Below are 17,837 nucleotides of genomic sequence, written 5' to 3' on the forward strand. Positions count from 1 at the left end.
TACTAAAATTATATTAAAATAATATAGAAAAATATTGTAATGAAATTATAAATATTAAATTATAATACAATAATTTATAAATAATACATTTATTTAAAAAATAATTACTAATTACTCAGACTCCTTCTAAAAAAACTATCTATATAACAATAATACAAATAATCTACTAAATATACCAAAAATAAAATATTAAAATGATATTAAAAATAATATAGAAAATATTACTGCAATGAAATTATGAATATTAATTTATAATACAATAATTAATTTATAAATAAATACATTTCTAAAATAATTATTAATTACATGTAGACTCCTTCTACATAAAAAAAACATTAATTATAATAATTACAATAATATAAAATACTATACTAAATATACTAAAAATAAAATACCAAAATAATATTAAAAATAATATAGAAAATATTATTGCAATGACATTATGAATATCAATTTATAATACAATAATTAATTTATAAATAAATACATTTATTACTAAATTAATTATTAATATAAAAATAGTATTATTACAATAATTACAATAATATAAAATTCTATAATAATAATGCTTTAATTATTTTACATAACAACAATAGAAAATAATATATTAAATATACTAAAAATAAAATACTAACATAATATATAAAAATATTATTGTAATAAATTAATAAAATATTAAATTCTAATACAATTAAATGTAATAATAATATAATAATATAATATAATATAAAAATAATATAGACAAATTGCAAAAATGCAATTAAATATTAAATTATAATATAATTAGTTTTTAAATACTTTTTTTTCTAAAATAATTATTACGTGTAGCCTCCCTCTACATAAAATAGCATTAATTTTGATAATTAGAATATAAACTACTATACTAAATATACTAAAAATAAAATAATAAATTAATATTAAATATACTATAGAAAATATTGTAATATTATAAATATTACATTATAATACAATAATTAATTTATAAATAAATACATTTCTTTCTAAATTAATTATTAATATCACAATAGTATTAATTACAATAATTAATAATATATAATACTAATAATAATAATGCTTTAATTATTTTACATAACAATAATAAAAAATAACATATTAAATATACTAAAAATAAAATACCAACATACTATATAAAAATATTATTGTAATAAAATAATAAAATATTAAATTATAATACAATTAATTGAAAATTCATTTATAAATAAATATATTTCGTAGAGGTACTAAAATGCACTTTTAAAGTACTAATATGTACCTTTAAGGTAAATAATAATAAATTATAATAATATGTGAATAATAAATAAATAATAAATAATGATAAGCAATTTGACTGAATATTCATACATATACTGTATCAGCTACTGTAGAAATAACTGAACACTGATTAGCGGTGATGTGCACAATGATAATATACTTCCTCATATCTTAAATACAACTATAGATAATCCATTTGTAGGTTGATAAATAAATATTTGCCCCAAAAGTGCAAATATATAGCCTATTTCTAATGAGTTTCCCTATTTTCCATTTTCCATTTGCTAAAGTAAGACGCCATCCTTAGCGGGGTAGTTTATAATTTCTATGAGGACTTGCTCTTGATAATTGGAATAACAATACTGTCTGCACTGAGAGGATCTAGCCTTTGATGGGGTGAACAAGTGTCTCTGTAATGCATTCTGCCATTACTGACATTAAAACAAGCGGCACAGAAGCCCCTTAACAGCCTCTAACATGAGCTCTTGAGGGAGGTCAGTGGCACTTCATTAGCCGGATCTCGTTCGTGAGTACCGACGGACGGGAATACGGCTCCCTCTCATCTCGTGTTGATCAGAGAGACTGCTGAGAGATGGACCCTGACTTCACTTTGTACTCAACCCTCCGAACCCCTCATTACTCAGACGCTCTCTTCAGCGGAAACCAAAAGCAACGACACCGACCAATTCAACTTATGAGTTTAACAACGGCCATCCTTATTTGAGCGCTCATTATCTAATAAAATATTTGCAGGGGACGCCACATCAAAATGTCAGATTGATGTACGTGAGAGCTGGTGTAAAGGTGCCTTTGAGACTACAAAGACAGTCAGCTGTCTATTGTGCTTTGACATTCAGCTCTTCCTCTCGGGGCGAGGAGGCCGAGAGAGACATCAACCAAAAAAAATGGTAAAGACATGCCAGTGGAGAAAGGGAGAACCTCTCATTGGCTTTTTTGGTCTTGTGGCCCCCTGGCATTACATGCGGTGTGATTAGAATTCAGTTCAATCTTCCTGCGGGCTGCGTGTCTCGGCTTGGCCTCCTTGTATTCCGTTGTAGATGCATCAGCCATCACATCCCCTCTTCTCTCTAATGTTAGTCCATCCATCTCTCTTTCTCTCAAGATCCTCCTCTCTCCATCCCACTCACACAGGCCAGTAGAGATCGCATTTGGCAGCTGAACAGAAACACAGCGGTTGCATCCATCACAAATCAACCCAAATATCACCACGAGTTTAAAGCCCACCAACGGGTTTTCTGGGGTCACAGGGCAGCGAATGCAGCTGCCTGTTGCGTGATTCAGAAAAAGGGGTCTCTAAAGGTGAATGCTGCATCTACAATACCAGAAACAGACCAAAAGAAATACATGGTTCTGTAACAAAACAAGTTAAAGGGATAGTTCACCCAAAAATGAAAATTCTATTATTACTTACTCACTCTTATGTCGTTCCAAATCCGTAAGACCTTTATTCATCTTAGAATCACAAATTAAGATATTTTTAATGAAATCTGAGAGCTTTCCGACCCTGCATAGACAGCAACGCAGCTACCACATTCAAGGACCAGAAATGTAGTAAGGACATTGTCAAATAGTCCATGTGACAATACTTTTTGTGCACAAAGAAAACAAAAATAATGCATACTACAACACAGGAGCTGGTGTTCTGACGTCCATCTCTATTAATTCAACGTCTGTATATTCTGCTTCAAGTAAGTAAGGCTGGGCAAAAAAATTACAAGTAATTAGCCGGGTTTCCATCCCAAGTTGCAAATTTAACTAATGCGCAAAATTGGAATATTGCATAAAACATTTGCAAATAAGCACCGTTTCCATCCAATGTGTCAAAGGCCCTGTTTACACTAGTGTGTTTTTTATTAAACACCATTTTAAGAGAAGTCCACTTCCAAACCATAGATTCACATATAATGTACCCACCCCCTTGTCATCCAAGATGTTCATGTCTTTCTTTCTTCAGTCGTAAAGAAATTATGTTTTTTGAGGAAAACATTTCAGTATTTTTCTCCATATAATGGACTGATATGGTGCCCTGATTTTGAACTTCCAAAATGCAGTTTAAATGCAGCTTCAAACGATCCCAAATGCAGTTTTAAATGATCCCAGATGAGAAAGAAGGGTCTTATCTAGCGTAACGATCGGTTAATTTTAAAATAATACAATTTATATACTTTTTTAACGCCAAACACTCTTCTTGTCTTACTCTGCCTGGACTGTTTTTTTCTGATTCGTGACAGTTAGGGTACGTCAAAAAACTCCCATCTCATGTTCTCCCTCAACTTCAAAACTGTCCTATATCGCTGTTTTACCTTTTTTGTTAAGAGTGTTTGATCTTCTTTGCAAAGACTGGGTTGGTACTTCTGCAGCGATGTAGGATGATTTTGAAATTACTTTTGAAGTTGAGGGAGAAAAAACGAGTTTTTCGACATACTCTGTCTTGAACCAGATTACACAGAGTTCAACGAGAGAATGGCAAGACGAGCGTTTGAGAATAAAAAGTATTTTAATTTTTTTTAATGAAAATAACCAATCGTTTTGCTAGATAAGACCCTTCTTCCTTAGCTGGGATCGTTTACAACCGCATTTGGGATCGTTTGAAGCTGCATTTAAACTGCATTTTGGAAGTTCAAAATCGGGGCACCATATCAGTCCATTATATGATTTACGATAATTTCTAAGATAATTTCTTTACGACTGAAGAAAGAAAGACATGAACATCTTGGATGACAATGGGGTGAGTACATTATATGTGAATCTTTGTTTTGGAAGTGGACTTCTCCTTTAAAATGAAAACGATCCTCATCTACACTGGCATTTTCACTGTGTTTCAGAAACAATCTTCGTCCACACTACACAACCAAAAACGCATGTCACATGACCACTCATGCAGGTACAACCATAGATATGTATAGGTAGACGCCCTATTATTTAGATGGTGGACGCATCAGGTGCTTGGAGCCACCAAATGGGGCATCTACCTATACATATCTGGCCATGCCATCGTTCTCAAAAGTATCAGTTTTGGTCTGTTTACACTGAAACGCAACACGTTTTCAAACTAAAACAGGGTCTGCAGCGTTTTCAAAAGTCTCCGTTTTCGAGGGTCGAAAACGCTGGAGTAGTGTAAATGACAGGCGTAACCGTAGCAAAAGTTATGTTTTCGGATGTTCATTATTACATCCAACAACAGAACACCTCAATTGCTTATTGCCCGCCAATCTTGTCTTCCCCTGCACTTGTGTCGAAACAATGGCGGTTGGACTGTTTACAGTTCACTCAGCTCACTTAGGGTGGATCTAAGGCAAAACGGTCATGTCAATCAACTATCATAGGAGCACCCTTGGTATGTGTAGCGTAACACAGACAAGATGCTGAGAATGGCTTGATTTGAAAAAGGGGATATTACTTATAAAGATTAAAAAATGCCACTGGGTGGATTTTTATCATTATAGGGTGGTTGTGTACACACACTGCCAACACACATTTATGTTCAAACATGAACCTTTAAAAATGAAAACGCACAAGTGTAAACGTAGCCAAAGAGAACAAAATTGTCGCTGGCCCAAATATCACTAAGAAAATTAGGAAAAGCCACTGAATACAATAATTTCCATGTATAATAAATGTACTTGGGCTTAAAAAAAAAGCAGGCAAACTGCTTGTAAACAAAGCACAGCCCTTCCAGGTTAAGTCAAGGAGTGACACGAAACAGAAGAAATTGTTGAATAAAGTTATTTTTGTTTACTTTGTGCATAAAAGTAGTCTCGCTACTTTAAAAAATTATGTTTGAAGCACTGATTTTTATCGATGTCCTTACTACCTTTCTAGGCCTTGAACATGGTAGCTGCGTTGCTGTCTATCCAGGGCCGCAAAGCTCTCGGATTTCATCAAAAACACCTTCATTTGTGTTCCCAATACGAACAAAATTCTTATAGGTTTGGAACGACATAAGGGTGAGTAATTAATGACAGAATTTTCATTTTTGGGTGAACTAATCCTTGATGAAGACATATGCAAACTTTTGGAAGCAATAAAACCTGACTCGATACAAATCAAGCAAAGCATTAAACCTGCTAGCAGGCCAGGAGAGAGAGTGCAACTCTCAGTGGAATAAATAAAATCACTAGAAGGTGACAGCAACACTATACGGCCCGAAGTCGTTCCCATTTCCAATTAACATTAAGGTTGTCTACATTCATTTGCCACTTCAAGGCCAGCGACGTGCACTGGGTTCAGAATATGTGCTCCATTTGAAGGAAATTGGATGGCTCTCTTTACACAATGCTCTTTGTGTACAACAAGGCCTAACAAAATCATCTCAAACTGTTATCAGATTTTTTAAATTACGCTGTGTTTGATTGGACTCATTTCTATGAAGAAGACATTTCATGTTTAAAAATGGAAAAGTTATTAAGTTCACTTCTTTCTTGCAAACATTTTTATAAACAAGTGTCTTAAGATGCATTTGCCCAACACATAAATCAATAGCAAATAAGGAGGGCAAACAATTAACCTCACATTCTTTCATAGTCTGACATAATACAAGGACACCCAATTAAGGTTTCTGGCTACATATGCTGGAGCCGCGTGGTATCGGTTCATATAATGAATCAAAATGAATAAAGCCAAAGGCTTCGCCGCACCACTAATTACTGCACCAGGCATAAAGTCCAGAGCCCGGTGCCGCTGGGATTATCAGGACTCCACACTGCCTGCGGCACACTTCCGAAAGAAAAAAACCCTCACAGTTAGTCCTTTCTCTGAAAAGCAATGTTTAGGTTTCAAAAACTAGGGCTTCAAAAGGCTTTTATTGCAGGATTGTACCCATCAGGACATGAAGTCCCATACTAGCTCCTGAGGAGCAGCACAAGCAACCCAAAATGCTTTCTAAGAAAACTGCAACATACACAAGTTCATATCTTATGCATGCAATCCGGAAAGTTTAACGCAAGAAGCCCATTTAATTTAAAGTGTACCAGATAGCGGGTACAGGTTCTTGCAATCCAATAAGATACGCAACGCAATCACTCTTGTTACTTTTCTTAAACTCTGATAAAGGTTAAAGTGTGTTAAAATTCCTCTGAGAAGTAAAATGACTGAGAATATCACTCTGCTCCTTGTCCTTAACCCAATTGCAATCCATTTAAATTGCAAATGCGAACTCTGCAAAACCGAACAGCACCTCTGATTAAATGGAACTGGGAAGGTCACTTTATATCTCCTGAAAGCAGCTGAACTATAAGGGATCACTTGGGTTATACAAATTATTTTCAAATTATTCAAATTAAGTAGAAAATCTTAATTTAATTGCTTTTTAAATAGATAAATGAGCACAGCATCAGAAAAACAACTTTTATTTTAAAATGCAAAACTTTTAAGGTTAATTAACTCAAGTGCAAAAACGAATGACTGCAATAGTGATATAAATTATTCCAGACTTCTTTTTGAAGCAATTGCTACTGCTACAAGAAAAAAATGAAGATACTTGCACATAAAGCAGCCTAACAACAAAGTGCAGTCACTGGGGAAAAGCAAGATCCTTTTCAGCAGAATTTTTGTTGTGAGGGCCAAACAAACTCTCCGTGTTTCTACCCCACTTCTCTCCAGCCTCCAGTTGAGACAGAATTAACGCTTCAAGCAGCTAAGGGGAGATGTCAAGTAGAGAGCCAGCCATCCATCCTGTCATTCATCTCAACTCATCTATCTCCTCAGCTCTCCGCTGGGAAACGTAGCAACCTCAATAAACACACTAACACAATTCGCCTTCTCCAGCATGACAGGTAATTCACACTAGTTATGGCTAAGAGAAATACATTTACAGCTCTCCTCGGGCTACTTCCGCAGCCAACGCTCAGAGTTGAAGATGACAATCCAGTCAGGACACTTATTTCATCTTCAGACTACTGATAGAGCTTCACAACATGCAGAAGGTGAAAATAATAGTCCATGAAATGAGCTACGGAAAATGCAAACATAAAAAAGAGCTGTATGGCAAGTAATTTTAACATTTTGTCTTTAAACATACAGTTAAAGTCAAAAAGTTTTATATACACATTGCAAATCTGCAAGTTGTTAATTATTTTACCAAAATAAGAGGGATCATACAACAGGTCCCACAAATTCTTTGGTTTTTCCCTTTCCAACGATTGTATGATTTTGAGATCCATCTTTTCTCACTGAGGACAACTGAGGGACTCATATGCAACTATTACAGAAGGTTCAAACCCTCACTGATGCTTTAGAAGAAAAAATGATGCATTAGGAGATGCATTTTGAATTTGAAGATCAGGGTAAATTGAACTTATTTTGTCTTCTGGGAAACATGTACGTATCTTCTGAAGAGCAGCACTAAATGACAAAATATGATATTTAGGCAAAATTTTAAAAAATGTACACATCCTTGTTCTGTTCAAAAGTTTACACTCCTGGCTCTTAATGCATCGTGTTTCCTTCTGAAGCATCAGTGAGCGTTTGAACCTTCTGTAAAAGTTACATATGAGTCCCTCAGTTGTCCTCATTGTGAAAAGATGGATCTCAAAATCATACAGTCTTTGTTGGAAAGGGTTCAAATACACAAAAATGCTGAAAAAGAATTTGTGGGACCTGGAGGACTTTTCTGAAAAACAGCAGGCAGTTTAACTGTTCAGGACAAACAAGGGACTCATGAACAACTATCACTAAACAAAAAAACAGCTCTGGATCATTCAGGTAACAACAAAGTATTAAGAATAAAGCGTATGTAAACTTTTGAACTGGGTCATTTTCATAAATTCAACTATTATTTTCTCTTGTGGACTATTTGTAAACATATGTGAAATTTCTTATTCATGTCAGTACTAAATAAAAAATAACATTCCTTTTGTATGATCCCTCTTACTTTGGTAAAATAATTAACATTTTTGCACATTCTGCAAGGTGTATCCTTTTCAATTTCACTACAGTAACAGTTCAGTAAACCACAAATCATTAATTTGCTATTCTAAATCACTTTTCCAACACTGTTAAGTAACTATTTGTTTTTACTGGTAACAAATGTTTTTTTTTCCATTTAATTCTATGGGGATTTGTGATACAGATATGAACTAGTCACTATCCGTTGCTGTTGCTGTAGTTGTTGCCGTCACCTTTTCCTGGTGTCTCAGTTTTCTTAGTATGAAATTAATAGACACTAATATCCATTAGAAACCGTTACTAGTAACAACTGGGATAGAAATTATGGTCTCCCATGAGTACTATAAAAGCTGGAATGTATGCTAGTCCAAGGTAAATTGATTGTATTTAAATATAGATATTTGTACAATTCAATATCAAAAATGTTAACTTGATACCAGTAAAAGTTACTATAACAATAACGACTAGTAGCAAAGATATAAACATTACTAATGAATGCAATCTAGTGAAATAATAGTGACAAAATACATACTCGTGACAAAACTAGTTAAAACGGCACGCATACGTTTTACATTTCGTTTTGACATCAGTTTTACATTAATATTGAAGGTTTGTATTCGATTATTATGGAATATGGCTCAATCATATGCTAATACACACTTTAAAATAAAGATTCATAAATCGCTGCTAAGTGCAAAACAACAATAACAAGAATAAAATCATTTATAGCGCGCTGTATGTCAATACATAAATCCACTCAACATCCAAAAAACTAAAAAATACAGCATCACACAACATACGCCAAGTTTAAAAATAATAGTACAGGTCTTATTGAGGTAAAACTTTTAGAATAGTGTTTTTAGACACATTTTAATTCACACGGAAAGGTACATAACTTATGATCCGAATAGCTCGGTTTACCTGAGACTGGCGTTTCTGGGGTCCATTTCATCCCCGGGTACAAAAACTGAAAAGAGGAGCGCACTTCGCGACAGTCCAGCACCTGAGTGTTCGGCCGAGAGAACGGCAGCATCAGGACGCACAAAATCAGCGCACCGTTCAACTTCAGTCCAGGCATTATGAATCCAAATGCGCTGAAGTAAAGAAATATAATGCGCAAAAAGGATTCCCGGTGATAGATCTGATTACAGGCGCAAATGAAGAGAGCAGGAACGATCTGCGTTGCTTGAAGTGAGCAGAAAGCGATGTGCTGGACTCAGCGGCGGCATCACTGAAGTGAGAGTGAGGAGGAGAGTCCTGTGGAGCTCTTCATCTCCACCTCATTAACAGACCCAAACTTCATGCTCACAAATCAAGGTCACATTTCGCGGGACTGCGCGATTTACACTTGTCTCTTGCATTATTTAAATGAAGCGGTTACAGAAGCCAGTTTGTTTTTGAAGTCTTTCGTTGATATTAAAGTTATGATTATGAAGACAGGAGGCGCGTTATGAATCCCTTGCACTGCTGCGGTCATGCGCACAGACCAAGATCAAGCCTGGGCTACAACACAAAATTCAAATGGAGTTTTTCCAGACCAGATCTTCAATCACGTCTTATGTTAATTTAAGTGGTTAAAAAAGTGAAATGTGGTCATTTCGGCAGGGGATTGAATTCCAGGCTATGTCTTTATTATCTGTTTAATAAATTTGCATTTTCAAATTTATTTGAATATGCAGAACAAACAAACACAGTTTGTCACATTTCCAGCTATCTGCTACCATCTGGTGCTGGCAAAGGTTATTGCAACGTACAGTCACTGATAAATCTCTAAAATCAATTGCAACCTAAGAGGGGCGAGGTAGAATAATTAAAATCTTTTAATTTTATTGAGACATTTTAAATAAGCATAATTACATACTCAAAATGAAACAACAAACAAACACGCAGGTAATGGAATCTAGCGGATTACAGATGGATACCGTGCAATTTTTATTGAAGATTGTTGCAACTATTAAAATTGCAGAGTCATCCACCCGAAAACAGCAAGACAAATGTTTGCATGAAAAACACAAACAAACATGCATTTACATTTTATACATACTTTTCATATCTAACATTATTAAAGTGCAATATGTGACCCTGGACCATAAGACCAGTTATTAAGATCTTTTTTTTTTTTTTGAGATTCATATATCTGAAAGCTGAATAAGTAAGCTTTCCGTTGTTGTATGGTTTGTTAGAACAGGACAAAATTTGGCTGAGATACAACTATTTGAAAGTCTGGAATCTGAGGATGTAAAAAAATCTAAATATTGAGAAAAGTTGTCCAAAATGAAGTTGTTAGCAATGCATATTACTAATAAAAAATTACGTTTTTATATATTTACGGTAAGAAATTTACAAAATGCCTTCATGGAACATGATCTTTACTTAATATCCTAATGATTTTTGGCACAAAGACAAATCAATAATTTTGATCCATACAATGTATTGTTGCCTATTGCTACAAATATACCCATGCGACTTATGACTGGTTTTGTGGTACAGGGTCACATATAGCAATCTATGCATCTTTTGTTTTTGCTATTTTGATATATTGTGTGACAGTGAAAGAAAGAAAGAAAGCAAGCAATTAAAAACTGCATGCATTTGCAACAGTTCCAAACCATCTTGATTGCATACGTTGTTTGTCCCTGGTGCAGCGAGTTTTGCATGGATTTGCACAGCATGTTGAAATAAAGCTGGATGCAGTCCTGCAAAACTCGCCACACATTAACAGGGCTTTTTCATCAGCAACAGCAGCATCGAGCGCAGCTCCAGAGACAGACAGAAGGCGACCGGCAATACTTTAAGTGCAAACACTGCAGCAGATTCACTGGCACTACCTGCACTGTGAGCACTTTGGAACTGCCAGCACAAACTCACATAGACAAAATAAGAATTAAAAAATAGATATTGTCCAGTTTGATTAACAGAATAACAAAATGTAAACAAATTAAATAATGAAGTATTTGCTTCCGTGTGCTGAATATACAGCTACTCCTGCCAAAAGGAGCATCCAGCGCAGTAGATACTAGACTACTTCACTAACTACACAAGATGCACCTTAGCAGGAAGGCTGTATTAAAACAACGTCACATTTTTCAAAGGTAGGCTATTATGGTGGCTTTCTGGTCCTTCATTAATCTTCAACATGCCTAGGAGGGAGGGGAGAAAAGACAAGCAATCAACAATCTTATAATTATGCTTTCATTTCTTAATTAAAACATCTAACTTAACTACAGAATCAATTTATTAGAATAGGTAGCAACAAAACACAGTTTACAAAACTTACGCAGCTTTACACATCACTGTAAAATGTTTACACCAATTTACCAAGTTCAAATTTTTGTCGTTTCTACTTGCGCTTTCAACGCAAGTAATTAAACTCTAAACGAATTTTTAAAATGTTACTACACTTCAGTTTAGAATTTTCAGTAAACTGAAATTCTTCATAGAATGTTTAGAGTCTGACTGAACGTCATTGATTCTCGTCATTGGCGCGCTTTGCTCATGTCTCACTAGGTCTCTCAAAATGGAGGATCTTCAACTTAAGATAGGTAGAATTGTTGAAATCTCTTCATTTCTGTGTTATAGCTAATTAATTAGCCTAAATATAACGTCTAGTGCTAAAAAGAGTAATCTTAACCACGTTTAAAATGTAATTCCCTTCACGCCATGTTGTCTAAATAGTTGCATTTTTAAACGTTTCGTAGCCCAACAAGCACAATACGCAATACAACACGTTATTTCGAATCACACGCGTCCATGACTGTCAGAAAAAAGGCAGAAGATGAATATTCGTCTGTGAGGTCGAATCCGCAAACATTAACTAGGCCTTGAGGTCGGTGCCCGATCTTCTGCTTGTGTGGCCCACGAGTTTTCCTTTCAAGAAGGCGACAGGCTGGCGTTTAATCGACCCTTCAATGATAGAACATGTTTATTACGCTACAATTTAAGCAAAGCAGCTGAAAAGCTTCTGTTTACATAAGAGTGGGTGTTCACAACAGGAAACGAACTCCTAGTATCTATAAGAGCTGAGAACAACAAAACTGGGTTAAGTGTTAGGAAATTTTAGGAGACGGGCGCCAGTAGACGTTTTTCAAAACACGTTTGCGTTGAAATGAAGGTTTTATTCAGCTATAGTTTCTCACCTGAGTTTGGGTTTTGATAGAGTGACTTTACAGACATGAATTGCGGGGGCCACGTGAAATACAGCAATGCTTTAAAATATGAGTTTACGTTTGTAAACAACGCTGTTTTTAGATTCTAAACTTAAAAGACAGAATTAACACATTCTGAGCGTCAAAACGTAAGTTTTGCAGATTATTAAACTGGAGGGTTTTAAAACACCGTCCAGATTTACTCCGCAAGGTTAACGTTAGTTGTAACTCGCCTGTAGGCTACACAAACTGTTAGTGACACGGGTTAAATATTAATCAGCAAATCGTGTAAAGTCAGCCGTAGTTGTTTCATTTCCTTCCAAAAAGCATAATCAGAACAAATTACTTTTAGAATCACACATTCTAAATAGTCCCTGATAAGTTACAGCCGCCAGAAGCTGCTAGTATTGTTATTTTAAAAGCGAATTTCACTTACATGTGCTTAGTTAAGAACCAAACACCTCCAAATATAATATCTAAGCGCTCAAGAGTCCATTAATTGATCCATCTCCTACATTGTCTGTTAGCTCCCCAGCTGCTCCACACACACAAAGCCTGTCCCACCGACAAACACTGTCACAATTTCAAAGTTTCCACAATCATTTCTCGCCACAGCAATAGACCCACGCGTGAACGCTGCTCACGACGCCTGCAAGTTGACGCTTTCGGACGCGTTTTAGGCCTCCGCGGGAGTTAAACTAGCGCGTAACCTCCGAGTTGTTTAGGATCATCAGGTTGGAGAAGGTTTACGAAAGAGGCGCGAACGTCTCGTCATGTGATGATGGGCCTCGCAAGCCTCCTCCTCCCCAACTCAACTCACTCAATCCCCCCACGACTCACATCCGCTCTCCTATATCCTATAAATCTTACTTACTACTTTCGCATGATTTGGTCTGACTGCTAATTTGTGTTTTTTGGCACTGAGGATTTAGAACAACTGATTAGAATTAAAAAAGTTATAATTTGTTGCATTAATGTTCTTCTTGGCGAAGCGTTTACGTTACTTGGGACTAACGTAAGCTGATATAGACCCAAAAACAACAGCCTATAGGAGAATTTGGAGGGAAAGGATGTAGTTTTTCTTGCAGTGCAAACTAAATTACCAATAATGAATTTAACATTAACAAACACAGTTTGTCATAATGCATAGTGCATAAACACCAGACATTTGTGCATCAAATTGTACACGTACCTGATCATGGCAGAAGTGAAGGTGTTTTATCCTTAAAGTTTCGATACCTTACTGCGCAGATGTTTCACGTTCAACCCCAGTCAAGACCGACAAAATGTTATGTCATGCATGTAATTGCAGAGCATCTCTTTTTTCTTGTTGGGGGTGGGGGTGATGGAAAATCTGCACAAAGTGTTTCTGATTATCGGTGTTAGCTCTAGAAATAACTGGAGTTTTGCTAATCAAATCCGGTGGGGATCCTACAAATGCAAACCTCAAGACATTACATGTCATCAAAAATTCAAACTATTTTTAGGAAACTTTAAGACACTCTGGCTTGGGAATAAATCCTGTGGTCAGTGAGAGACAGAAGGCTCAGGTGACCTCTGACCCCCGGTTCACTCAACCCCCACTATTCCACAGTGGGCTGTATGTGCACCATTGTATTAGGCTTCAAAGAGCATTTCCCTTAGCATTCCCGCGTCATTTTATCTACGAGATCATTTTGTGTTTATTTTCAAGTGTGCTTATTAAAAAGTAGATGCAACCAATTATCAAGCAAGTTTTTCTAAACACCATTTAGGAACGAATACATTTCTAAGCCAGTTTTGAATAAAGATCTGGAAGTTGCCACTCTCTTCTTTAAATAGGAGGAAACTATGAGCGTCCTTTTGAACTTTAACCTACTTTTCTCTCTCCAAGGCACAAAGAAAATGATCAGCGTGAAAAAGGATGTTGGGTGTATGCACTAAGACAGCTGCAGACTAACAGATTAAACTAGAAACATCAGCTTGAAAATGATTTTAATTGTTAGTAAACTAAACAATAGTTAATTTTTTTTGGTTGTGAATGTTTTAAGCTAAATAATAGTCATGTAAGTAAACTCTGATATGATTTTATACTATGATTAACAAAAAAAAATGTATGGACGAAGATGATCTTCTGAATTAGTTCTGTGAATTAAAATTAATCTTTTATGTAATGTAGTGTATTTCATATCTAATATTAATCCCACTCCTACATTTTTCCTCTGAATATAAAACAGCTAGTATTCAAAACCTTTTAGACAATACAAAATCACTCCGAGCTTAATGTCTTTTGAGCAGGTGTTACTACACTTCAGCATATTTCATATTTAAACTAAATTAAAAAAAAAGTTACTGTAACTGTAGCAAAAAATAAATAAATACTGGGTTAAAAACAACCCAGCGCTGGGTGAAATATGGACAAACCCAGCAGTTGGGTTAAATGTTTAATCCAACCTTCTTGGTAGTTATATTTAACTCAACTATTACTTAAAAATAACTATATTTCTTGCTGAAAATGAACCCAAATATAGGTTGGAAATTAACATTTATTAGTATGTTCAATAAATGAACATTTGTTGCTTTTTATTGCATTTTTTAAATTGCTTATTGATAAATGTTCACCTTTTGATTATTGCTAATGCCTCTATAGTGATTCTGAGTCTGATTTTTAATTTAAAACCTTTTAGACAATACAAAATCACTCCGTGCTTAATGTCTTTTGAGCAGGTGTTACTACACTTCAGCATATTTCATATTTAAACTAAATTAAAAAAAAAAAAAAAAAAAAAAAAAAAAAAAGTTACTGTAACTGTAGCAAAAAAAATGCTGGGTTAAAAACAACTAATATGGACAAACCCAGCGGTTGGGTTAAATGTTTAATCCAACCTTCCTGGTAGTTATATTTAACTCAACTATTACTTAAAAATAACTATATGTCTTGCTTAAAATGAACCCAAGTATAGGTTGGAAATTAACACTTATTAGTATGTTCAATAAATGAACATTTGTAGCTTTTTATTGCATTTTTAAATTGCTTATTAATAAATGTTCACCTTTTGATTATTGCTAATGCCTCTATAGTGATTCTGAGTCTGATTTTTAATTTACAACCTATTCTGGGTTCATTTTCAGCCAGACATATGTGACCCTAGACCAGTCCTAAGTAGCACGGGTATATTTGTAGCAATAGTCAACAATACATTGTATGGGTCAACATTATCAATTTTTCTTTTCTATGCCATAAAGTAGATCATGTTCCATGCAGATATTTTGTAAATTTCCTAGCATAAATATATCAAAACAATTTTTGATTAGTAATATGCATTGCTAAGAACTTCATTTAGACAACTTTAAAGGCAATTTTCTCAGTATTTAGATTTTTTGCACCCTCAGATTGTAGATTTTCAAATAGTTGTATCTCAGCCAAATATTGTCCTAACAATGAGCTTTTATATAATGTATAATTCTCAATTTCAAAAAATTGACCCATATGACTGGTTTTATGGTCCAGGGTTACATAAAGTAATTTTTAAACAATAGCTGAGTTAAATAAAACTACCCAAAAGTTAGGTTAAAACGTAACCTAGTTGTAGGGTTTATCCATATTTCACCCACCATTTTTTAGTGTGTGAAAATTTGAAGCAGTTGTAAAAGCTTTAAGTTCAAAAATGATAGAATAGATAGATGTTGATAGCAGGTTTTCATATTTAAATAAACATTTACATTTTGATAGATTATAGCTAGATTTAAACTTCAACAAATGTATAACTATAAGGCACTCTTAAGTTTCTCTGTATTTCGATATACAATGAATATATAAAGAATTTTACACATTTAAAATTTCAAGCTTGTACTTAAGTTAACGCAATGCATTTTGAAAAATAATTGCATGTAACTAGCGTTTAAACTCAACCAGCAGGGGGCGCAAAGTGTTCATTGAGCTCTCCTACATGAAAACAGGAAGTTGTTCTCACTGGACAAAAACCGTAGGCAACGACGCTGATGTTGTAAGTATCAACCGCTAATAAAATATATATACACGTTGAGGTAAATACCTACAATTTTGCACGTTTCATCAGTGACGGATATTCAAAAAATGCTTTTAAACGACCAAGCATCCTGCGTTTGCTTATAACTGTTGAAAGAAGATTTAGGAAAATTAAGTGCTCTTACAAAGCACGCTGTTTTTCACACTTAAATGAAGTTTAAACTTATGAGGACCATGGAAATTACTGAGTCCAGCTCCAGAGATGACCACCACTGGGTGGAGAAACTCTTCCCTCCTCGTTTCACTTTCCAAAACCTGCTGGAAAACCATAACAACACAAATCCACAATGCAACAGCTCAATCAAACCATCAGAGATGGATGAACCCCAGAGGAGCCACAGAAGGCAGATCTACCTGAAAGCTCTGAAAGAGGTTCAGCAAACTGAGCGACTGCTCAAGAAGGAAGCGCTGGCCAAGAGAATTATTAAGCAGGAGCAACCTGTAGATGAAGGAGCGAACTCTGAAAATCCAACTGACCAGAGTGAGACTGCGAGACAGAGGTGCATTTGGAATGAGAGGGACATCACTAAACTACGGGCTGGTTTTGAAGAAGTGGAGAGGGACAGATGGCGGCTAAAGCAACAGCTCAGTCATACAGAGGAGCAGCTTAAAGCAGAACATGAGGAAAGGATGAAGCTGCAAGGCCTGGTGGAGAAGCTGGAGGAACAGTTAAGCCTTTCCAAAAAAAGGGCTGCACGTCAGACCCTCATGATAAATGATCTGAAGTCAGAGAGCCAAAAAATGAGCGCTCAGTTACATAAGCTGACTATACAGGTCAGGGAAACGGAAGAAGAGGCTGACAGGTGGAAGACAGGTCTGAGGAAAGCAAAAGAGGACATGCAGCAGATCGCACAGGAGCGCTCCAACCTCGCATGGGAACTAAAAAGAGCGCAAGCGCAATGGAAATCTGGAGGAGACAGACTGGAAAAAGCGGCTCGGATAGAAAACGAGGCTGCGCTCCTGCGGCTTCAGAGGGAGGTGGAGCAGACCCGAGCTGACCTGTGCATAGAGAAAGAGAATCACACACAGAGTCGCATGGCTCTCGAACTCTTACGCAGACATTTTAGCAGCCAATGATATAAATGTGACTTTAAATAAAGACAAAATTACTGTTACCGCACATAAGAAGTGCCATTGTTTATTTTATTTTCAATATGCCTCAACACTTACTCTTTTTGTTTTAAAATAAAACTTTATGTACATATATAATCCTCTCCCACAGTGGAAAATACAACAGGAATCTCATAGGAAAATGAGTGAAAACAGTGAAAAGAATAGCAAACATTATCAGTCAAACTGCAAATAAAAGGTGTATATAATCCACCCAAATAACTTACCAAAGATTTAACATATTATTCCGAATCTCTTTGTGTAAAAGAGATCTAAAGCCTCAAAGCTTCAATGAGCTTGAGGACAAAAAGCTCCTTTAAAACCCTGTCAGCGGAATAATCACATTTGGCCAAACACCCATTCTTGTACTTGTGGTA

The 17,837-nt window shown here is 35.4% G+C and overlaps 2 protein-coding genes across 2 annotated transcripts in view; one reads left to right on the plus strand and one right to left on the minus strand.

The window, feature by feature from the left end:
- gpc3 (glypican 3) overlaps positions 1–9,642 on the minus strand; it is a 170,112-nt gene extending 160,470 nt beyond the window's left edge. The window contains exon 1 of the mRNA XM_051128008.1: positions 9,100–9,642. Coding sequence (XP_050983965.1) covers positions 9,100–9,256 — 157 coding nt within the window. The 5' untranslated portion in view covers positions 9,257–9,642. The remainder of the gene's footprint in view (positions 1–9,099) is intronic.
- A 6,626-nt stretch (positions 9,643–16,268) lies between these two features.
- ccdc160 (coiled-coil domain containing 160) lies at positions 16,269–17,670 on the plus strand. The gene has a single exon (XM_051127811.1). It carries the CDS (start codon positions 16,501–16,503, stop codon positions 17,425–17,427), a length of 927 nt encoding a protein of 308 aa, XP_050983768.1. The 5' UTR covers positions 16,269–16,500; the 3' UTR covers positions 17,428–17,670.
- The last annotated feature ends 167 nt before the right edge of the window (positions 17,671–17,837 follow it).

This window comes from Labeo rohita, chromosome 14 (genome assembly GCF_022985175.1).
Source record: "Labeo rohita strain BAU-BD-2019 chromosome 14, IGBB_LRoh.1.0, whole genome shotgun sequence".
Lineage (NCBI taxonomy): Eukaryota > Metazoa > Chordata > Actinopteri > Cypriniformes > Cyprinidae > Labeo > Labeo rohita.